Genomic DNA, 23874 nt, shown 5'->3' on the forward strand with positions numbered 1-23874 from the left:
TACAAAAACTGGCAAAAATAGTTTTCGTAAAGTATGTATGTAGCCTTCGCATTGTCAACTTGACTAAACATCGAATTATGTTATGACTAAGCAATCCACATTTAAGAATGAGCACGTAAATATTTAATAGCGAACTGAATACAAACCTACACTAATGAACGAGCACGTATTTAATAGCAAACCGAGTACAATGTTCGGTTATTGAATATTATTGATACAAGTAGGGTCATTGTTCGTACGGAACTTACTTAGTCCCGATCCGTGCGCGCGCGCAGCGTGACCTCGACATGCGGGCTCTTACTCTGATAACTATACTACTCGTTTATAAATACCCTACCGAATGTAGCAGTTATTACAGGACGAAACGAGCTCAGATACTCCACGATGAAGACAAACTCACGCTCGGCGGTAATATCAACCTCACACAGCAAGAAACCAAGGTAAACAACTGCCTAATGAAACATAAATATGAAGAGCTCGACTACGCTTTCGAACACCCAGAATATTTCAACTTCTCTTACCATTTCTTCAAGTATAAAGACGGGATAAGGAATTCGAAAGTCTACAGAATCATCAAGGATATACCCAAAGGCGCGGCACTGCATTTACATGATGTAGGATTATTGGGACCCGACTATTTGCTGAACGTAACGTACATGGATGGACTTTACGTTTGTTTTGATAACAACAAGGTATTATTGAAGTTTTCAAATAAAGTACCTGATGCAAATTGTAATTGGAAACCAATGCGTGATGTCAGAAGGATGTCTAATAATGTCAGAAAATTTGATGCTGAACTAAGGAAACACTTCACAATGGTAGTAGACGATCCAGCTCACGTTTATCCGTGTATCAAAAATACGTGGACTGCCTTTATGAATTATTTTAACACTATATTTCCGATGGTAACCTACAGACCTGTATGGGAACAATACTTTTATGACGTACTAAAAAGATTCAGAGAAGATAACATCATGTATGTAGAAGTGAGGACCATATTACCACCTCTATATGAGTTAGATGGAACGACCTATGACCCTGTCGTCACGGCTAAAGCGTACAAGAAAATCGCTAACAGATTTGTGAGAGACCATCCAGACTTTATCGGTGCAAAAGTGATATACGCTCCGCCCAGAAACGTGGATACAAACGCCTTGTCGTTATACTTGCAGAACGCGAAAAGGGTCAAAGCTGAAGTGCTGGATTTCTTCGCTGGTTTCGATTTAGTCGGGCAAGAGGACATAGGGAAACCATTGCTAGATTTTGTGCCGCAGTTGACAGCAGCAGCAGGGGAGTTGACGTATTTCTTTCACGCTGGTGAAACAGATTGGTATGGCACATCGACGGATGAAAATCTCATAGACGCTATTTTATTGGGAGCAAAGCGGATAGGGCATGCTTACGCTTTACCAAAACACCCTCTTTTAATTAAGGAGGTATTGATACGTGATATCGGTTTGGAAATAAACGTGATCTCCAACGCTGTGTTGTCTTTGGTGCAAGATGTGCGTAACCATCCTTTGGCTTCTTTCTTCGCTCATGGCCTGCCCGTGGTCATATCCAGCGATGATCCTGGAGCTTGGGAGGCGGATCCGTTGTCTGACGACTTTTACGTGGCCTTCATGGGCGTAGCGAGTAAGTCGTCAGATTTGAGACTGTTAAAACAATTAGCTTTGAACTCTTTGAAGTATAGTGCGCTTGAAGGAGACGCCAAAACGAAGGCGATTGAAAAGTTTAACGTTAAATGGAACGACTTTGTAAATAATTTCCAGTGTAGCTCATATAATTAAAAATATTATTACAAATATCGCACACTTAAGTTTTTTTTTAATACCCCAGCAAAACAAATTCCTGTTTCATGGAAAATATGATAAATATCAGAATGAAAATTTTAAGTTAAAGAGATCTCCAGGGTGGACAAATAAGAATGATACACTTTGTTTTTAAATTTTAATTACATTAAGTGGAAATTTTATTAAATATTTTTTCATAAATATATTATTCAGGGTTGGCAATTGTATACGGAAGATAATTTCTGCTAAATGTATACCACTAGCAGCAAGCAATTTTATCTCAAATGTTTCTGTTGTTTAAAACACGTTGTTTGCTCGATTAATTTTGAAAAAAAGTGACAATTGGCACCCAAATTCTCCAAATTTTGTAGCTCTTGACTTATTTCTGTGGGGCTATCTAAAATTACGTGTCTATGCTAACGAGCTGATGAAATTTAAACAGTTAAAACCGACTATTCGACACAAATGTACTAAGATAATGCCAAAAATGTGCGAATAGATGCTGAACATTGGGATGATAAGGGCTTACATTTGCCTGCTGTTAGAGGTGGACATATGTCAGACATTATGTTTCGCATGAATTTGCCAACCCTGAAGAATATATTTTTAAAACAATACCTAATAATTTTTGAACTTAATACAGTTAAAATTTAAAAACAAAATGTATACTTCTTATTTGCCCACCCTGTATTACAAAATATACAAACAAACATCTGTTAATAACTATAAGATGTGAAAATTGTCACACACTTTATGAAAACTATCAGCAGGTATATTTTTTATTATTATTACATCGGTAATAAGTTTCAAATCTATTATCTATCCTACAACAATCGAACTATAAAATATGCGTCCGCAGCTGAAGAATATAATGGCTTTCCTGTTTTTGTGATATTAATATACGCTATATACGTAAACAATTTGATAACAATGACTTTAGGTACCAGTAGGTACCAAACTGAGGAATGATGTGAAAATATCTATGTAAGTTTTCGAAATTAAACTACGATTTTGAACGGCCTAGGCACTTTGTTGTTAAATACCTGTACCTAGGTATTATGTGTTAGCGTACACGAAGAGAGGCATATGCTCAGAGGGCCTAGCCAATATGCCAATCGTTTGCGCCGTAGCGAACGAAACGGTAATCTCTCCCTATCACTCTTCGATATTAGTGCGACAAAGAAACATTAGCGTTTCGTTCGCTACGGCGCAAACGATTGGCATCTTGGTTAGACACTCAGCAGTGAGCGATGAGGAATTAATGAGATATTATGTAGGTACAAGTCGGTACTAAACTCCAATTCTACATTTCTAATCCAAAATACTTTACAAAATTGCAAATAGCAAGTTTGTAGGACAATCTTAAATGCACACATACTGTTTTATTATGCAGTTTACATGATATTATACTATGACCTTATCTAATAAAAACTTCCTTTCTGAATCTGAACCAGTGCGTTCGATATCTCTCAAAGATTGTTGCAACTTATCGGTACGATATATCCCCATGATGCCGGCTATCCATGACAACCTTCACTCTCCTATCAAGGAGCCTCAGTCCCGCGGACACATCTAACAGATCCAGATCACGACTGTCTATTCTTTCACAGACATAAAACAGATGCATCACAATGATGTTCGTTAGTAGCGAGGGCACTCGTGTAAAGTGCTCTAGACAAGTCGCGCACAGTCATAATCCCAGGCTGTTGAGCCTATAGCAGTGAAGTACAAGTAGTTGTACTTATTATACTTCACTTGGCGTGGTTTTACTGTACCTACTGTTTGACGTTAGCTGTATATAGGGCGCATTTGGGCCACTGAGGACATTGCTGCTCTCAAGGGTGTGTGCAAAAATCACGCGACTTTCTATAGGGGGGAAGGAGGCTCACGAGAGATCACGTTGGGGGAGGGAGGGGGGGGCTATAAGAAAACCTGACGTGTATTTTTCTATAGTGGACGAACAAAGAAAAAATATCTAGCACATACTTTTTCTCGGTTTTGTTAAACACAAATCTTCACTTGGCACTTCAAGTCTTAACAAGATTTACTCTATACAATACTATTTAGCTTAAAATGAGGTCGATCGAAAATTAAAAAAATAATACACGTGAGGTTATGTGGGAGAGGGGGGGTTCGCCAAGAACCTCACCAAATATCACCAAGGGGGACCAAAATCCACCAAAAAAACCTCGCGTGATTTGTGCACAAGCCCCAACTAGTATAAAACGCTACGGTCCAACCTCTTGAGACTCAGCGTAAAAAATGTAGATATTCTATAATCTATTCTGACCTTTTATTAAGGGTTCCAAATTCAAAAACAAAATAAACCAATTCTAGGTTTCACGAAGACTAAAACAACGAGAGTTTACGAGTCCCCGCATACTACGGTATTTCTCACACTTTTACCACGGTAAGTCGCGCTTGAAACGGTTTTACGTGGTTCTTTTAAAATCTTCTTAAGCGGGTCTTATTGTGTAGAACTGCTATTTACAATTTTATTAATAACGAGAGGGTTAAAATAGATGGCGCTTTAAAACAGTTGAATAGACATCTATGTGGGTTTTGAGATATGATGTATATTTAAAAATATAACCATTATAAATATTGCGTATATTTTATTCACATTTAAAACTAGCATTTTAAACTTATATACATATAAACATTTACTACACTCATGTCTTAGTGTTTTTAAATAATATTCCAATTAACACTTTTAAGATATTGAAGATAGTTTATTCTAAAAAAACTATAAACTTTATTAAGTTTTTTCACTATTTTCATTTTAGCATGAATTATATAGACCGCGAGCCACACAGAAAAAAAAAATAGTTCTCCAACCAAGTAAATACTCTTGTGTCAAGACATTTTGTGTTTCCTATATAAGGAAACAATAAAATTCTTGGGTCAAGATATAAAATATTTCAAAGTTTATATTTTAAGCTAAAAATTAAATTCTCTATCCGAGCTATAAAAAGTTTTTTTTTTTAAAAAGCTCATTATTCTCACCAAGAGTGTTTACGTTTTGTTTTAAGTATTGTATTTTTTAAATTAAACCTAACTGTCTTAGTGCAATACTTAAAGAACTTGTGCCAAGAAACTTTGTTTCTTGGGGTTAGATACTCATAATTGAATTGAGAATTATATTTCTCCATAAAAACAAGAAAAAGTATTGGTTCAATAGTGCGTTACTCAATTTGAAATATGATATTATTTATATCTAGAGCTGAAATCTCTTAGCGCCAAGTTTAGTATGTCTTGAATAAAGAATGAATTTTCTTAAACCGGCATGGTTTTCGTCATTCGTTGAAATCTTTGTAGTTTTCAATAATCCTCTTCATCTTCTTCTTCCTCGCGTTGTCCCGGCATTTTGCCACGGCTCATGGGAGCCTGGGGTCCGCTTGGAAACTAATCCCGAGAATTGGCGTAGGCACTAGTTAAACTAGAGGCCTTATTAGGATTAGCCCGGTTACCTCACGATGTTTTTCTTCTTCACCGAAAAGCGACTGGTGAATATCAAATGTTCGTACAGAAATTCCGAAAAACTCATCGGTACGAGCCGGGGTTTGAACCCGCGACCTCCGGATTGCAAGTCATACGCTCTTACCGCTAGGCCACCAGCGCTTTTGTCCCCTTCATCAAATTTATTGATAATATTTTATGTAAAAGTCTCTAACCAAAGTTTTGGTGCTTTTTCTTTTAAATAGCTTTGGCTCTTGACTGTATATTGACAACATCAAACCAAGAATTAATCGCTCTTGCGTAAAAACTTAAGTCTCAAAGCAACATTTTGGTGCTTCTTCTTTGAAATAGCTTTGGCTCTTGACTGTAGGTTGAAAACATCAAACCAAGAATTTATCGCTCTTGTCTAAAAACTTAAAATCTCAAAGGAAAATTTTGGTGCTTCTCCTTTGAAATAGCTTTGGCTCTTGACTGTAGGTTGAAAACATCAAACCAAGAATTAATGGCTCTTGTATAAAAACTTAAAAGTCTCAACCAAAGTTTTGGTGCTTCTTTTTTAAAATAGCTTTAGCTCTTGACTGTATATTGAAAACATCAAACCAAGAATTAATCGCTCTTGCCTAAAAACTTAAAAGTCTCAAAGGAAAATGTTGGTGCTTCTTCTTTGGAATTTGGTAATATTTTTGGTTTGAGGTAGAGTTACTCAAGATAAAACCGTTTTTTAAGAGCGTGCTATATCTCTTTCTAAGACTTTTTTTTCTTGCGGCGAATAATTAATATCTTAACTCAAATCACTACCATTCGCTTTAAAAATGTGTAAATATAAAACTAAATAATTTTTATTCTCCTTTAAAAAATTATGTTGTTTTTAATCAAGACATATTTATTGGACTAAGCAATTTATTATTTTATTTAAGCAACCGTGCGCAAGAGAGTTTTGCGTTTTGAATTAAGATATCTTTTTTATCTGTGCAGGAACAGATTTCCATGACCAATCGCCTCCCGGCCGAAAACTCGTGTAGTGGTTAACCACTAGGTATGATGAACCCTCGTGGACGTCATCTGCCGCTCCGTTGGTGGGTTGAGGAATGGCAGCTACTACACTACACGTAAAACAAACAAAAAAATTGTCATCGCCTCCCGTTTGATACTTTGTCAAATGATAGTTTAGATGCTATTGTTAGTTAAAAAAAACGTCAGCCGTTTATATCGCGGTGGTAAGAACATCAGCTGGTCTGTATTACCACTTATTGTATTATTTTTTTCCTCTGAAGGCTAGTACTTAAATAGAATTTAAGTATGGCTCATGATTTCATTTTCTTTATGCTGTTAGTATGTATGTTAACATTATGTACTTAATAATGAACCTCCAGGTCTATGATTCTGAAGTATGTTAAGTACTCTACATTGTACTTCAAATTCATTTGTATATGTGACTGTTTGTGTTCTAAATAAAATAAAAAATAAAAACTTTTTTTTTAATGTTCGGAAAATCTTTAAAGACTGGACAAATATTATGATAATAAACAAAATATCCTTCATGTGCATATGATTGCATCACATTTCACAAAATAAACTCTCTTTTTACGTTTCCATCGTCAGCTATCCATCAATAGATGGCGTGCAAAGTTGATTGTTATAGCGACATCTAGTATTTTTTTACGGAACTTGCTGCCCATGTTGTTTCCTTTACACAAGAAATCGTCAGATAACAAGCAAAACTCACTTATTTATAAAAAAATAAAAATCAACCTTATATTAGTCGTAATATGGTTCATTATGGCTATGAACTTGTGGTTATTAGTGAGTTTTGCTTGTTACCTGACGATTAATATAGGGAGCTTGCATGAACTGTAGGAGGCAGCACAGGAGCCGTCAGATTTTTGGCACGAGGCGTAAATGTGATGTTTTTTGTTCCGATGTAGCCCACAAGATGGCAGAACCTACTATGCACAAGAAAACACGTGACGTGTACATGTGCATGTTTATGGTTCCGATTCAGGCCACAAGATGGCAGACCCTCCAACGCGCACGGTCCCTATACTAACAATCAAAGAGAATTTGAAAAAAGGATTGCCAAAGAAAACTTTGTACCCACAGTAAATTTACTGCTGTCTTTCGACACATGATTAAAACTTTTAGAACGCCATTTGACTTCGATCCTTCAATCCATTTCAAATTCTCTTTGATATAATACGAGGAATGTTAAACACGGCTTAGTATTATAAACTTCAGTAGTGTTGCTTGAGGGTACTTTCAACTAACAATTTAGGTAAAAATATCGTTATTTATGGAATATGGAATTTATCAAAGAGAATTTGAAATAGAGATGGATTGAAGGATCGAAGTCGAATTATCACTATTATCAGAATGGAAATTGTACAACAAATCCATTAAAAAGCGAAACTTTCATTGCTTATTGTAAAAAAAGATAAAAACGTTGCACTCTTTTTAGAACAACAACTCACTTACAGAGCATAAGAAATGAAAAAGTATTAAGTGCCGCTGGTTTATAGCCATTTTTTTATTTAGCCTGCTTTCGAAGTTAACTGCAATGCACCTTAACCTTTTGACTATCACAGTCGACTGTGGCCGTCATCGAAGTCTTGCCTAGGACGCCGCCGACAGCTTCACCAATGCATTAGGGACTTACGTGGGACTCCGTAAAGTTCAATTTCGCTTAAATAATCGCGATCGCCTGGCGTCCGGGACAAGGCATTCAAAAGGTGAATGGTAATAGCCATTGATAAAATATCTGTTGGTTGCTGCAAAGTGTGAGTGTGTGATTGGCAACCAAGATGCCGACAAAGTGCACCCTTAATAAGCCGCCAGAGGGCGCCGTAAACTCTTACGAGTTGAGAAAGTTCGACCCATGCCGCCGTGCCCGGGTGGCCGAGAGATCTGCCTGTCGCAAATTCCAAGATTCGAGGCCTTGATCACTTTTTTTTGTTATAACATTTATTTCAGTACTTAACTAGTTGATAATGTAAATATAAACAATAATAAAATAACTAACAGTCCAAGTTTAGTCCTCTCCAGCTGGCACAGCATCTTCTAGCCTCTTGATGTATTTGACTCGGAGCTCTGTCACGGGATCACCTTTCAGTTGGTCCTGGAAATGTTATATTGCTTGATTTAATCATTTTATTTTTAAATACAACCTAGAGTCCCACAATTCAATAAAAATTGGCAGTCAAATTTGAATCAATGGTATTAGAAAATTAAATTGAATTTTGTTGATTTTAAAATCAAACAAAAAACAAGTAACTTCTCCATTAAATAATAATTCAAATTTAATTGGAGGTAATTTGTACTAGTATTAGGACTATGGGACGCTAGAAGTTAAAGCACTATTAAGGATAGGAAATAATAATAATATCTAGTGGCGATTTATTTATGAATATTTTGAATCTCTTAATGAATGTACCTATGGAGTTGCAGGCGTCCATAGGTTACGGTAACTGCTTACCATCAGGCGGGCCGTATGATTGTTTGCCACCGACGTAGTATTAAAAATAATGCATTATTACCATTCCAAACATGGCGGAAGTTGATAACTCAAGATATAAAATTGAAGAAATTTAAACCTTATGTAATTCTATTTTATGTTCAAATTTCTTCAATTTTATATTTCGAATTATCAACAACTTTTTCAAACAGTGTTCATTCTCATTTTAAAACTAAATTCAGTTTATCTGAAGCTACATAAATTAATTACAGGCATAGATATACCTTATCTTATTCTACGTACAAAATTTCAGCCCAATCTAGCTAGTCATTATCAAATGAGAACATAAATGTGTTTGTATGGAGAACTGAGCTTGCTGAGGACCCTTAAGGTGCATCCACACCACAGTTATCTTTTATGGACTAACAGTGGAGCAAAACTATGCAGCAGAAGTATAGGCAAGATACCGTTGAAGAGTAGTACACAAGTATTTACCTGAACAAACCAGCACTGCACTTCCAACTGCACCATTTGCAATGCGCCTCGAATAGCCCCCGGTATCAGCATGCAGTATTTAAGTCCATTGTTGGGCATCTCCACCCACTCGCTCAAAGGACACTGGTCCCAGACCAGCGAGAACTCATCTCCGGAACTGCTCCAGCTGGTTACTGTCGGCTGCATGTTTAGGTATAACCTTGAATATTGAAAAATGGTTTGCTGTTAAATATTAAATAAATATAAATATTATAGAAACCGTGACGAGTGGCGGAAAACAGGGGAGGCCTTTGCCCAGCAGTGGGACACAATATAGGCTATATAAAAAAAAAAAAAAAAAAAATTATAGAAGACAAATGAATGAACTTAGCCCTAAATAAGGGCTGTTGTTTTTTCTGTTTTTAAAAATTATGTTGTGAATCATTAAAATACATACAACCATTGCATAAAATACCATTTTAAAATTGATCGCATTATGATGGCTAGGTCAGGTTTGACTTTTTCATGATGTGGTCAATGGATCATTTCATGATATGATTGCCACACCATGATTCAAAGATCTGGTCAGAAAATGTACATATACAGTGAAAACTGATCTTATTTAATTAGCAGGCATTACTGATCCTTATGTCCAGTGGTTAGCAAGACAATATAATGACTGTGTAGTAAAAAAGCTATAGAAAGGGTTGTAAAATAGCTAGCTAGTGTAAGTAAAGATATTGCAAATCTACAGAAATTCAATTTTAAATACAAACTCTTATTGCTATTCTTATAAATATCCACTTTTATATGATTTCCTTAGATTTAAAATAAATAAATTTTATGAAGACTTCTTATTACTTTGATCAACTTGTTTTTATGAATATACAACACCAAGAACACCAGCTTATCTTCGCTTACTACTTAGTAAGAACTTCCTCATTTTAACACCTTTTTGCACTCCTTCCTATGACTGTTAACCAGGTTTACTTAGTTGATTCCATTACTAATGAGGTCAAATTACCTAAACGCCTGCTGAATTTTATCAGCAGTCTCCCTCATTTCCAGGCAGCGGGTAGACGTCGTTCGGGCTAAGAAGTCCTCAATAAGACGAACACCCATGTTATACCCGATTCTCTCGAGCTGCTTATTTACATCATCCGTATTGTCAATCTCCTTCAACATCTGAGACACTAGTGCGCCGTAGGTGAGCGTCAACAGTTCTGAATTCTGTAAATTTAACAAGAATATTATTGTTTGTAAGCCACGACACGACAACGGTATAAAGTGAGCCGCTGATACTTACAACTTTCTTAGCATCCAGTCTAGAGGTCTGACGAGACATTTTTAGCGCCGCTTTAGTATATGAATTTATTTGAAAAGTATTCGTAATCGAATATACGTCTTAAATATGTATTTCAAAAGGGAAATCTCAAATTAATCATAAACAGAGCCGCCCATATGTCAAATTATCTGTCACTGTCAATTTACGGTATTTCTAGTGTTACCAGATGAAAATGGTTTACATTTTCAGCGTTTAAAAGTAATACTTGAACAGCTTATTGACGATGCACATGGTAACTCCAATGTAGTGTGACCAAGTTATACATTTTACTCATTTTCTCATGTAATTTTGTAATGATTGGTTTCTTTTAAGTTCATGTGGAACAAACTGTACGTCATGATGGGACGTCGCTCTTCTGGAAGGCGCTCTTCAAAATGAAATATGATACATATACCATGTACAGAAAATATAATTAAAAAATATGAAATTAAAAATTATTTTTTAAATCCACAGTAGTTAACAATTTACATAACGGCTTACTTTGAAGCTTGGTTGGGGTTCTGACACACGAAGTAGATGCATTTGCGTTATCTAGTGTATCTATTATATCTGTGGCCTGGGCTATAACCGCGAAAATCGAAGTTCGTCAATTGCCGCCATTTTTCTCTGTCACTGTAATTACGTCTTAGTGAGAGTAAGAGAGAAAGATCCCCGCAATTTGCGAATTTCGACTTTCGCGGTAGGCCCCCTGACTCTATTACTTTTACAAATAAAGATGTTATCGCCTAAGTTTACTTTAAAAATTATCTGCCGGCTCTGCCGCACACTAATTGTTTTTCATAAAGAGATTTTTTGTGAAGCTAATAGCTACCTAGGTAATAAGCGAATTGTAAATCCTTTGACCCATGGTGTGGTTTTATCCGTAACTGTTGTGACTTACTGTATTTTATATAGTGTAAGTGAAATTTAGAGATTTCTAAAAATTACCTGGCAACATTAAAACAAGCTTGCATTGTTTTGTTTATCGAAGACGTCAAGTTTTTTAAAATGTGTTGGGAAGGAAACCGTTTACGAGTAAATTGCGATGGTTTGGTTGTATGTTAAAATTTGTTCTGGGCGATATATTAGAAAGCGTTTATTGAAATAATGGAAGATGAAGCTGCTAGTGGAAGTAACGCAGGTTTATCGAAATTGTTAAACGATTCGGACGAAAAACCACGATCGGCTGTGAACTCAGTGGTTCTTGACTATTACAAAAAATTTGGAAGGAAAAGGGATTTAGAGCAGTATTTTTCTTTATCAACGGCACAGAGTGATATTAGAGATCCGAGGAGTTTTTTTTGGCGAAGGATGAAGGAGCAAAGTGATACTTCGGACTCGGGTGAAAAAAAGAGTGAATCTTCAAACGAAATTTGCAGGATTTCGATTAAATGCTCCATCCCAGAGAGATCTGAAACGGAGGTAAGTAATTATTGCAATTACATTTACACTGTGATTTTAGTATTAGGTATTCAAGTATTTTTTTTTAGTACAACAGGTGTGTTGTACTCCTTTACAACTTGTGGTGACAAGTTACCTGATTGCTCTTCATGGGGCCTTATATTTTGTGTTCTTCGTCATAATACTGCATATTATGCATACAACTGTATGTTTAAACTGCCACTTTAACCCCTTTGAACTTACTAATAGTCTAGGCTGATTTGATTGAGATGAACCTATCCAGTTTTATAACTTTCTCTTTGGATTTCAACAACTGTGTTGTATGCATAATTAATAGACCACAATTTGACTTCTGATCCTCATAGTGGTGTTCTTAGGTTAGGTTTCAAGGAACCCAATAGTGCCTGGCTGAAAAGTGATGCTGTTACCCCCACTTTAATTTCCTTTTCCAATGCTCGCTTTGTGTGGATCCGCCTAATTGCAATAGATTATACATATAATAGCATGCTCCATCTTGACATAGGCAATATCATGGTGATATGCTACTATAAGACCGATTACATACCTGTATTTACAAATAAAACCTATTGATTCATTAAAGCGGTTCTTCCCTCTTAAGTTGGTTAATTCATTTGTGTTTTGAAAATGAACTGTGTAAATTTGATGTATTTATTGTACTTAATTCATACACATAATATGAGTCTATATCCTACACAAAAACACTTACTTGCATATAACTTCAATAGAAATGGCTTAATTGTTTAGACTAATTACAGGTCCTAAACTATGTCCAAATTTTTTGCAATTCACTTGGAGATATCCAAGTGGGGTAGGTATGTGCAGGCAGAATAATGTAAATAATTTATGGAACAATGTCATAAAATTACAGAGACGGGTATCACCATCGAATGATGAGTCGGAGTCCCCACCGATCATCACTGATGTCTTACCAGCCGCTTCACTTTCTGGAGATGAATCTGTTGATGACAATCATTCACAAAAATGTAAGTAGTTTTGTTTTTTTTTTCTTTTCTCTTTTCAAGTTAATTAATGTAATCAATAAAAATTTGTAAAATTACAAAAAAACATTACACAAAAATAACATTTTCTATACAAGCTTTTGTTGCCAACCGTAACAGTTATTTCTACCATTTATCTAGATGACTTTAATCCCAACCACAATGAAGTTTGGTATTCCCATTTTTCCCTGCACAGCATGTATGGGAATATAGTTTGTGTCTTCCACAGTCAAGGCATGCATCTTTGTGAATGACACAATCTATAGGTGCATTCATATGAATTTAAAAGTAAAGTAGAAAAAGTTTATTGCCAAAACTAGGAATAATTTTTCCTTAAACAAATTATTAAAAAAGAGAATAAACAAGACATTAACCTATTGACTGCCACAATCGGCTCTGGCCGTCATCGGAAAGTCTTGCCAAGGACGCCAACGTCGGCTACAGCCCACAGCTTCGCCAATTGAATAGGAAATTTCGCGGAACTCCATAAAGTTCAGTTTCGCTTAAATAATCGCGTGTGCCTGGCGTCCGGGGCGCGGCATATTCCTTCGCCGTCTGGCGTTCAAGAGGTTAAACATAACATAATAGGTACCTACATAATTTAATTTAATTTCATATTGTATGTATGTATGTATGTATATACTTTATTGTACATAGAAATAAAAACACGAAAAACACAGTTACAGAGTAAATTAAATACAACAAAGGCAAAAAAATGTCATGGCAATGGGTACCATTCTCAGCCTGAGATATGTGATATATATCCAGTTCTGATTTACAGCCTGGTCTCTATTTTTTTTTTCTCTCGGTTGGGCCTGTTTCCAAGGGCTAGCAATAGATATTACCAAGGATTTGCAATATGTCCAAGATTGTATGAAGTTGCTTGATTAAAGTGTTCTTGAATTATACAATTGAATTTGCAAATTGTATTGTTAGTTCAATTCAATAGTCAGTAATACTGCAATGTTCTGCTGCCAGTGTGCAGTACTAGCACAACCGAAATCCATAGAGTAGCGTAACTTATAATATACTATGGTGTAAACAGTCTGTGACAAGTTTTCACAGATTATTTGTAAGGAATAAATATGACATTGATGCATCAAGGCTGTTTGTTTACTGTTTGTGATAGCGCCCCCTATGCAGAGTTTTGCGTAAGCCCTATTTAAAATTTCAAGATAAATTTGTTAGAGACCTATTTATCCCTTGCTAAGTGACTATACCCTTTGACCTGATAACAGGCATAGTTAATTTTAGAGTTCCTGGGAGGATAATAATTTGTCAAATATTTAAATTTAATATTTGTCTTATTTAACTACTTCCCCACATTCTGTCACTCCAATAGTTAATCTAGCTCAAATATTTAATTATTGATTTCAGCTGCTGATGCAACTTTAGACACCTCCATGAACAAGCCATTATCACCAACAAGTAGTATAACCTCACAGCGGAAGCTAGAGTGGGATTCTTTGGCAGACGTTGGTTATGGTAATGAAAGTGACAAGAAAACCTCTGCTTCAAGTCTAAGCACCCTGGAAAGAGAAGTTCTGGCACAGAAACAACACTTTACTCTTGATTATAAACAAAATAGTGACTTAGGAATCCCTACCGCCCATTCCACTCCAGTAGACCCAAATGACAGTAACCCTAAAGCCAAAAAGGGACTGGGAAAGAAAACAATATCAATTTCAAGAAAAGATGTTGATTTGGTTGAAGTAAATGTACCACGCAATATGGAAAATGTTCAACCAATCAATGTTAACTTGACAAAACAATTTTCTGTCAATTTGCAAAAAGATGGTGGCATGACTATTGACAATGTGAAAAAAGATATTTCTATTTCACCAGAAAAAAAAATTGATACTGAAATAAACACAGGAGTAAAGTTTGATAAAGAAATACAAACATCTTTACTGAGATCCAAAGAAAAAGATAAAAGCTCTACTGATTGTTTAGAGAGAGCTTCTACTTCTGCACCTAAAATTCCGATTATGATAGGCTTAAACACACTGCGACGGAAGCAAAGGCGGAAAAAAATAAGGAAGTCAAAGACAAAACTGAAAAGTAAACAGAAACTTATTAGAAGAAAACAAGTCTTAGCTGAGAAAGACAAAAGTGGTGAACAAGTATCAGAAGCTGAAAGTTTTGAATACATGCCAGGGCACATGTATAATCAAAATCAATTAAAAAAACAAGATTCAAATAGATCTATCAATAACAATAATGTGGGCAACAAATCAAGCCTTGAATCAAGTGCGGTTCATACTACGGATTCAAGCAAAGAATCAAAATATTCTTTTAGCAAAGACCTTGATAAGACTTTAAATGTTCTCAAATCAACATTGAAAGATAAATATGATTCTAACTTAAAAAAGAAGCTTGTGACAGAAATAATTCATAGACTTCTAAAATCAAACTATGGAGAGGGTGAAACTACACCTGAATTTTTATCTGTTTTGAGTTTGACTAATAAAAAATCTCCAACAACCAGTACTTCAGAAGGAGATAACACTGAAGGAAAACTAGTACAATCAAATCCCAAAAAATCAATACTTAGATCAAGTAAATTTGATCCTCGAAATGTAGCTTCCACTTCGCAAAGCGCACCTAACTTACCATCTGTAGTAGAAAGTGACAAACCTGTAACATCATATTTATCAAAAATAGTGTCTTCAACTACTACTGACACTGACTTATCTAACAATTCAGCAAAAGAAGGAACATCCTCTGATACGGTATTTGCTAAAACATCATCACAAGAACTTTATAAAAAATATATTAGTGCTCTTAAAAAAGAAGAGGCATATAAACAGCATTTGCGTGATAAAGAATTGTTTTTGAAACAAAAACTTGTTAGAACAGAACCTGTGAAAAAAGTGCCGGCGCGCCTTGATATAAACAAGAATAGTAATTTAAAGGACCTGATTAAAGATCTCACTAGAAACAACTATGATGATGGTTCAGGTGATGCAAGTATACTAGAAGGAGGGAGTTCAAATTTCGATATTGTTAGACAACGAGTCCTTAGAAAACACCGAAGTCATTCTGTATTTACTTTGTCTTCTGGTAATTCTGATATGCAAGACCGGACAACTAATGCCAAAATTAGATTGCAGAAAAATAATGTGAATTCACCAAGAGCAGAACCTAATAACTGGGATAGAAACTTAGCTGGTTCTTGCAATAGACCTGCTGTAACAGACAGTTCAGTTCAAGTAAATATGAATGTTCATGATAAACCAATGTCATGTAATCCACCTAAAGTAGCTGAAGAAGAAAAATATGTTTGTTTATGCACTGAAAGGACACGAACTTGTCACCACAGTCCTGATGAAGTTGAGGTATATAAGTGCCCTATCTCAAAGCCAGTAATGTCTAAAATTTGTGTAACTAATCAACAATTGTGTGGAGTTCATTCTGCTAGTTCATCATTAAAAGATGATATAAATAGTAAGTCTTGTAGTAAACATCCAAGAAAAGATAAACCCATAGCTGAATGCACAAGATGTTTACAAACTAAACTTAGTGTCCATCCGAAAATTTCTGACCCCTCAGAGTCAGATTTAAATATCATAGATAGTGCAGAATGTGTTAAACTGATTAATGAGCTATATAGGAAAGTTTCAAAGACTAGTTCAGAATGTCGATGTTCAACTGAAAAAGACTGCAATTCATATACATGCAAATCGTCGAAGGATAACATGCGTTGCAATGATAGAGGTGAACAAGATAATCTTATTGAAGAGTTAAACCAAATAACGCCTTTGATAGATCAGAAACCTATAGAAGAGAATGTTATTCAAGGTTGTGTTGGTTGCCACAAAACGTTTACAAATCAGCCTGAAAATATTGCAGATAATATAGTAATTCCTATACAAGGAACTAATATGACGCTGAAATTGAGCATAGGTGGAAAGGCACTAAAAGTTCAAAATGAAGAAATACCAAAAGCCAGAGTGGACATTTTTGGTAATGTAAACACGCTTGATAGAGAAATGATCACAGATAAAATAAAACCCAATTTAAAGGGTATGTCTACTTTAGCTGAGAATTCTGAACCTTTCCTGGCTAATACTTCCAACATGGTATATAAACCCAAACAGGGTTTTAAAACCAACCAAGAAAAAGTATTTTCATCCCAAGAACCTACACATAGCAAGTGTAATACTGAAAAAGAAGATGAGATACAGAGAAAAAATAATTATGGTATTTTAACTGATTCCGGGCTTGCTGGTCGCAGTACTTACCCAAAGAAGGTTCAAATCAATGAAAAGAAACCTCTATTACGTTCTAACACTGACACAGGGCATCTAGGAGCAAGTTACGGTATTCAAACAGAATCCATTTTCACCAAGGACAAAGAAACTCATCCTTATTTTAAGACTCAAAGGAATCAAGATATTGAATCAAAATCCATGGGTGATGGTGGATCGCAACCACAATCGATGAAGAGCACACCCAGTCAAAATAGTGTATCTGAAAGCTCAAAATCCAGCACTGGAGAAAGGTTTCATAGTTTTAATACTTCTAAAAATAAATATTCAGCTGAATGGCAGAAGTTAAAGGAGCAAAAGGGCTACGATACTATGACCGACGAAGGAAAGCCCAGAGATCTTATCTTAGAGGCTATTAAGGATATTACTAAACGGTATTCGAAAAGCGATACGGATAAGCGTAATAAGAAGAAATGTTTTAAAGAAATCATAAGTGCATTAAGTTATCTTTTGGATACTGATGAAAGTGGTGATGGGGACCAAGAATTTTCACAAAGCTCTAAGGGAGTTCATTGTTCAAAGGAACAAAGTTCCCAGTTTGAGAGTGCTAACGATTTTCGTAAAGATGCAGAGGGAAACAAGGAAAAAGGTGGTAATATCCCGGTTTTAACTGCAAATGCATTTCCGCAAAAAAGCAATACTTATGAGAGAACTATGAAAACAGAGTGTTCAAGCCGCGAGAGTAGACAAAGGAGACGTTTTAGCGAGGCTAATGGAATCGCCAACCCAGATAGTGTATTTCGTAAAATAGAGAAAGCACCCGTTAAGTTTACCTGCGACAAAGGATGTGGCTGTGACGGTACCTCTGAATGCAATGACTGCACTGGGCCATCTTTAAAAACGCATCCGGGTAATGGTGGTGGAAAATCTCCGAGGTCAGGAAAGAATCCAAAAATTGAAGTAAACGAAAAAAATGCGCCCTGCTTTACAGTAGCTCAACCAAAGAATTCTGGTCAAGAAGCCTATACTGTAGAGGCCACCCAAAAATCTGTCGAGAAGAAATCTTGTGCATATGATTCTTTGAAATCCACAAAAGAGAGTGGTAATTCACCAAATAATGTAACAACGTGTGATATGGGTTGTGGGTGTGATGGATTCTCAGAATGCAAAGATTGTGAAGATCCTGACTCACGTCAACATGGCGGCAGCAGTCGAAGTGACAAAGAATCTGCGAGACCTAAAAAGCATGAATCTAGGGGTAATTCACCAACGAAAAATACTTGCGATAAAGGTTGCGGTTGCGATGGTTCTTCGGATTGTAAAGATTGTATGGAGCCCCATTCTCCAAAACGCAAAAGCTCACGCAGAGAGTCAGAAAAAATTAAAAACCTTCAAGTACTATGCGGTTCACCAAAGAAAATGAAAAGAACGTGCGATAAAAGTAGTGGATGCGATATTTCGTCAGAGTGCAATGACTGTAATTGTGATTCTCCAAAATCTCCACCTGGAGAATGTGGAAAAGAATCCAGAAAGCCTAGAAAAGTAGATAGATGTACATCACCTAAGAAAACAGTCACTTGTGATAAAGGGTGTGGTGGTGATGGCTCACCAGAGTGCAGTGAATGTGTTAAATCCCAATCCTCAAGATATGGGATTGGAAAATGTAGAGAAGCATCTGTGAAGCCTAAAAAACAAGAGAGATGCACTTCACCAAAGAAAACGGAAACTTGTGACAAGGGGTGTGGATGTGATGGCTTATCAGACTGCAGCGAATGTGTCGAATCCAACTCTTTGAAATGTAGAACTGACGGTAGAGACAGGAAACCTAAGAAACAAAATAGAAGCACTTCACCTCGTAAACCAGAAGCCATTGACAAACGTTGCATGTATAGTAGTTTATCAGAGCGCGAAGATTTATCAAAACCTAAACAACAAATCAGATATAACTCACCCAAAAAACTACGAACTACGTGCGATAGAAGTTGCGGCTGCGTTGGTACTTCAGAATGCAAGGAATGCAGTCATAAAACTGGTACATGTGACAAAGAAAGGAACAAAAGACAAGACGCGAAGAAATTCGTAAATAAATGCGTTCAGTCCACCGTAAGACGAGTGAAATCTTTATACTCTCATCACTGTGATGATTCCTCAGATATTCCCGTTTCTACAGACCCACCGTGTTGTTCTACTGACTCTCCTACGACTAAGCTTGTACATAAGATTAAAAAGGAATGCGAGAAATATCAAAAGCGTTGCAAAGCTTGTAAGAAATGTCAAGCGTCCAGCACAACAACGGTAAGTTGCGATCATTGTAGACGTGCGGAGAAGTCCCACTACAGACATCATAGATGCAGATGTCATAGAAGTAAATCCACGGAAAAAATTAAAAAGAAATGTGTCGCATACAATTTAATTGTTCAAACGTCAGATAGTTTAATAAGTGAGGAAGCAGTTTTTGAACGATATCGCCCATTGCAGAATGTTATAGTGAGAGTCCCCAAATATAAGCAAGCGAACGTGCCTTTCAAAGAAGCTTGTGCTAAAATAGAACAAAAGATGCCGTATTGTGATACACGCTTTGAACCTAAAGGCAGGTCTCAAAGTTGGCCCAATGAGTGCGGAATTTCTAGCACGGATGACGTCAAAATAGCTAATGCGTGTACTGTCAGGGATTACTTGGAAAGAAATCGACCTGACTTTGTTGACAGATGCGAAACCCGTCAAAATTGCATCAGAATGACAAGCGAGTCTAGGTAAGTTCATGAGTACTGTATTTTGAAATTGTAGATAGCCCAAGAACTTACCAATATTTCTTACTTCAGAAATGAAATCCAGCCTGTCACCCCTCGTATGAATATGGTCATAGTTCATACCCCAAATTGCACGGGTTGCACCAGGCAAACAGACATGTATTGTGAAGGTATTTGATTCGTTAACTGCTCCGCACCTAGTTTAGAAAATATTGTAATACAATAGCACTTTAGTTAGAGTCAAAGAGCTATTGATTATAGAAGAGATGTATAGTATAACCCCCTTATTCAGAAACGTCTACTAAAGTTAACAAGCCGCTAATAATCGTTTGTCCCTTTCCAACGTATTGGTATGATGGAAAGGGACAAACGATTATTAGTGGCTTGTTAACTTTAGTAGACGTTTATGAATAAGGGGATAAGGATTAATCGTGCCCCATTGGGGTCTCTATTGTTTCCCATAAAGTTTTAAGTCATAAGGTATTGTTTGTCCGCATTTTCGTTAGCCATAATTTGGTTTTTCTCAGATATGCGTAACTTTTAAGGATTGCCATAAAACAAACCTAACGTAACCTATCTATAGGATAACCTAAGGAAATTCCAGAAAAGTTAACGGATCCAGAGTTATGACTAATGATAATATGACTATCATTACATTTTGACTTTCAATAATTATGCGAAACAAAGGGATCCGGCCCCATTGACATATATCTAAGGACGGGCCTTACTGGCAATAAAAATGGGGCCAGTATAGCGGTGTAACGCACACGAATTCGAGCCAATCGTGCAGTCTATCGCCAACTAGTTGCGTTAGACTGTACGATTGGCTCGAACTCGTGAATGACACCACTGAACTAGCATCATTCTTAGTGCCCGTAAGGCACGTCCGTGTCGTGCCCCCGGGTTTGACAGTAAAACTAGATGTCGCAATATGGCAGCATTGTTTTGTGGTACCGGAATCGTTAAACGTCACCTTTGAGACCAGCGTTACCGCGTGTACGTATATGTACAGTCAGCATCAATAGTAGCGGATGAAATAACGCACCAAAGGTATCTGATATTCAGGATAACTTTTTCAAATATAGATAAATCTCTAAAATTCACGCTCTAAAGTATATCTTTTACTGTCTTTATTGTTCTACATTTAGAAGCATCACACATCATTTGACACCTTGTTTGATCCGCTACTTTTGATGCAGACTGTACGAAGCGTACAGCGACATCTTTTTAAGCTGTGAAATTGAAAGCACGATTTTTTTAGACTACAAGTCTTCTACTATTAATAACTCTTTGGTTAGTAGGTTTATTGATCCACTTTACATAAACATAAATTTGTCAGTGATTAAAAACAAAGATTCTGTTTTAGAGGGCTTGAAATTGTGTAACAGGTATTGGTAAGTTCGCACCTTATTTTCCTTGTTGTATTGTATTCTATCGCGTAAGTTATAGTACCTTGTGCAACGTGGGGGGTTAGTGAAATCTTGGATACGAGGGTGGTAATTCCCGACAGCAGTAGGCTGAAGGGAAATAAACACCCGAGTTTGCAATATTGTTATCCCCGGAGTTACACACAATGTTTTCCATCACACTTGCGATGAAAAAACTAAATTTTAAGCGAAATTATTCTTCAATACGGTGACATATCAAACATTCGTCCGCCATTTTGTAATTTCTTGACAGGTTAGGCATCGAAGGCATAGACCTATTCGGCATTCAGCCACGATTGAAAATTATGTAAAAATATTTTAAACTGCTGTTAAATTAAATAATTTTAAACATAAACAAAAATATTGAATTATAAACATCAATATTTTAAGAGTGAAACTCATTTATGCTATTTGGTTTGTATGAATAAGTGACATAAAAAAAATGCTATAACTCCCTAGGGAGCTATAGGCTTCTTTTTTCACAATCCATAACTTCCGCGGGAACAATATAGGCCTTTGTCCTTCAGTACACCTGAATGAAATAAGATCTTTTTCGAGCGAGTGTGATGAAAAACATATTATTGACCTTATTCTGGAAATAAACATGTTACATTATTGCTTAAATAAAAATAAAACTCCAATTTGTAAATAAATTAAATAAAAATAGTCTACTATTTTGTGTCACATCACCTATGAGGAAATGATTATGTTCCAAGTTATTATTAAAGCTGAAAAAATTATATGCAAAAAAGGAATAAAATCGTGTCTTAGAACAGGTACAGTGAACCGTCTAAGTATTTCAAAGGTAGCGTTAAGAGCCATCTTGTTAAATGTTCCCTTCAATATGATGAAATGCTGTAAATTAATTATAATCTGTAAATTTTCCAGAGCAAAGGAACGCTCAGAACTGCGAGAACAATTGGTGGGACTGGGGTCCTTGCCAACATTGAACGATGAAGAGTTAATATATCTAGCGAAGCAACTTGGCTTAAGACGTACACGACGTAAGTTAAGAAATAAGAACTAAACATAGAGTACTCCATACATCAGTTTTGGTACCAAAACGCTTATTATTTTCGTAGCCAACATCTAGCATCGAGTAGTGGAAGTATCAGTACTGCGTTTACGTTGGATGTGTTAATAATTAGATTTTTATTTTGTTCAGCACTGCAACAGAAAATTATCAGCGAACGAGATATGAAGAAACATTCTGAGAAGATATACAAATCGCTGCCTGAAGTAGTACAAAAAAAAGAAGAGGCTAAAAAGGAGAATATTAAGAAGACTAACTTGCTGATGGCGAATATTTTTAAAAAGGTAAATGTATGGCAAGTAAAAATGTTCGTGCTGAAAAATTCTTAATGTGTAGTTTAAAACACCGGTTTCGGTTCACTATTTAAAACATAAACTTTGGTTGTAGTTTGCCTGCTTTTGGCACTTGTTTTTATAAATGATTTACCAGTTACTTAAGTAATAATCACTATAAACATACGAGTTATTTGAGATACCATTTAAATACTATATACAATGTTATAACATTACATTTAAAATACCTATAGTTCTTAGACATGTTTATATCAGAAATCGGTTCATCTGTTTGTATGTTAGGGGTTTTTTACAGGCTGTCTCCCATCATGGGGCATTAAATGCAGGGTTCGATTCTACTCGCCAAATCGAACTACTTTTACAATGGTTCAAACCCCGAAATTGCGGAAAAAGAAAAAATTTGGCTTTTCCATAGAAAACATCGTCATCTGATCAGCCAAAAAGTATTTTTCGGGGTTGGTCCCATAATAAAAGTAACTCAGTAGCGAGTAGAATCAAGCCCCAAAAGAGCGTACTCCCATCTTAAAGGCCGGCAACGCACTGACAACCCCTCTGGTGTTGCAGGTGTCCATGGGCGGCGCTAATCGCTTACCATCAGGTGATCCGTCTGCTTGTTTGCCTCCTCTATCATAAAAAAAAGAAGAACCGATTTTGATAAAACATGTAAAGAACTAGCGCTAGAAAACCTGCTTTTAATTAAAAAAAAGTGGCGGTGACATAATCGGACAGACAGACGGATATGACGAATCTATAAGGGTTCCGTTTTTTGCCATTTGGCTACGGAACCCTAAAAACTGCATCCAATCGGTTCACCTATTTAAGAGCTACGAGAGTCTGACAACAAAACAGACGCACACATAGCGTTTAAACTTATAACACCCTTAATTTTGCGTCGAGGATTAAAAATGGCGGACTTAATGCGTTAATGAAAACAGAAACTGATACTTGTAATCTTATATCTATTTATTTATGTCACTGTTATTATATTAATTTTTATATATAATTATTTCAGAATCTACAAAAGAAAGCACTGAGCGGTGATGTAAACATATCGAACTACAGCCAAGTTGTGAAAATTTGACACATGCTAAGTAAGATTATTGTTATATTTCAATGAGTTTACTAAAGCGTTTAAAAAGTAATAAGTAAATATTTGTCGTTTTTATGACGTGTATTTTATACTACGTGTTAGATTGGTTCTATTTTTGATGTTTTGACAAATAAATTTATTTCATGAGACTT

The 23874-nt window shown here is 36.0% G+C and overlaps 3 protein-coding genes across 6 annotated transcripts; 2 read left to right on the top strand and 1 right to left on the bottom strand.

The window, feature by feature from the left end:
• Positions 1-181: 181 nt before the first annotated feature.
• Positions 182-1814, top strand: LOC133528908 (adenosine deaminase 2-like). The gene has a single exon (XM_061866409.1). It carries the CDS (start codon positions 288-290, stop codon positions 1788-1790), a length of 1503 nt encoding a protein of 500 aa, XP_061722393.1. The 5' UTR covers positions 182-287; the 3' UTR covers positions 1791-1814.
• A 4902-nt stretch (positions 1815-6716) lies between these two features.
• Positions 6717-10648, bottom strand: LOC133529295 (trafficking protein particle complex subunit 3-like). Its single transcript, XM_061866991.1, has 4 exons — positions 10481-10648; positions 10199-10404; positions 9196-9394; positions 6717-8364 (listed from the first exon to the last, which is right to left on the bottom strand). Exons 1-4 carry the CDS (start codon positions 10517-10519, stop codon positions 8278-8280), a joined length of 531 nt encoding a protein of 176 aa, XP_061722975.1. The 5' UTR covers positions 10520-10648; the 3' UTR covers positions 6717-8277.
• Positions 10649-11070: 422 nt separating this feature from the next.
• LOC133529292 (uncharacterized) lies at positions 11071-23871 on the top strand. Of its 4 annotated transcripts, none has more exons than XM_061866988.1 (7): positions 11073-11920; positions 12789-12903; positions 14296-19882; positions 22195-22310; positions 22472-22623; positions 23197-23230; positions 23645-23871. In XM_061866988.1, exons 1-7 carry the CDS (start codon positions 11606-11608, stop codon positions 23671-23673), a joined length of 6348 nt encoding a protein of 2115 aa, XP_061722972.1. In that variant the 5' UTR covers positions 11073-11605; the 3' UTR covers positions 23674-23871. The 4 variants fall into 4 exon arrangements, 3 of the variants coding, with proteins under 3 accessions (XP_061722972.1, XP_061722973.1, XP_061722971.1); XM_061866989.1 differs by lacking the exon at positions 23197-23230 and having other exon boundaries at positions 14296-19424; positions 19608-19882; XR_009801118.1 differs by lacking the exons at positions 23197-23230; positions 23645-23871 and adding an exon at positions 19952-20049 and having other exon boundaries at positions 11071-11920; positions 22472-22563.
• Positions 23872-23874: the final 3 nt, after the last annotated feature.

This window comes from Cydia pomonella, chromosome 20 (assembly GCF_033807575.1).
Source record: "Cydia pomonella isolate Wapato2018A chromosome 20, ilCydPomo1, whole genome shotgun sequence".
NCBI lineage: Eukaryota > Metazoa > Arthropoda > Insecta > Lepidoptera > Tortricidae > Cydia > Cydia pomonella.

Excerpts from the sequence above, each read along its gene's own strand:
- LOC133528908 (XM_061866409.1), top strand. The coding sequence starts at position 288 with ATGCGGGCTCTTACTCTGATAACTATACTACTCGTTTATAAATACCCT.
- LOC133529295 (XM_061866991.1), bottom strand. The coding sequence starts at position 10,519 with ATGTCTCGTCAGACCTCTAGACTGGATGCTAAGAAAGTT. Across the intron at positions 10,405-10,480 it reads GACTGGATGCTAAGAAAGTT|AATTCAGAACTGTTGACGCT; the intron begins GTAAGTATCAGC and ends TTAAATTTACAG. Across the intron at positions 9,395-10,198 it reads AAAATTCAGCAGGCGTTTAG|GTTATACCTAAACATGCAGC; the intron begins GTAATTTGACCT and ends TCAATATTCAAG.
- LOC133529292 (XM_061866987.1), top strand. The coding sequence starts at position 11,606 with ATGGAAGATGAAGCTGCTAGTGGAAGTAACGCAGGTTTATCGAAATTG. Across the intron at positions 11,921-12,788 it reads CAGAGAGATCTGAAACGGAG|AGACGGGTATCACCATCGAA; the intron begins GTAAGTAATTAT and ends ATAAAATTACAG. Across the intron at positions 19,883-22,194 it reads AGAATGACAAGCGAGTCTAG|AGCAAAGGAACGCTCAGAAC; the intron begins GTAAGTTCATGA and ends TAAATTTTCCAG.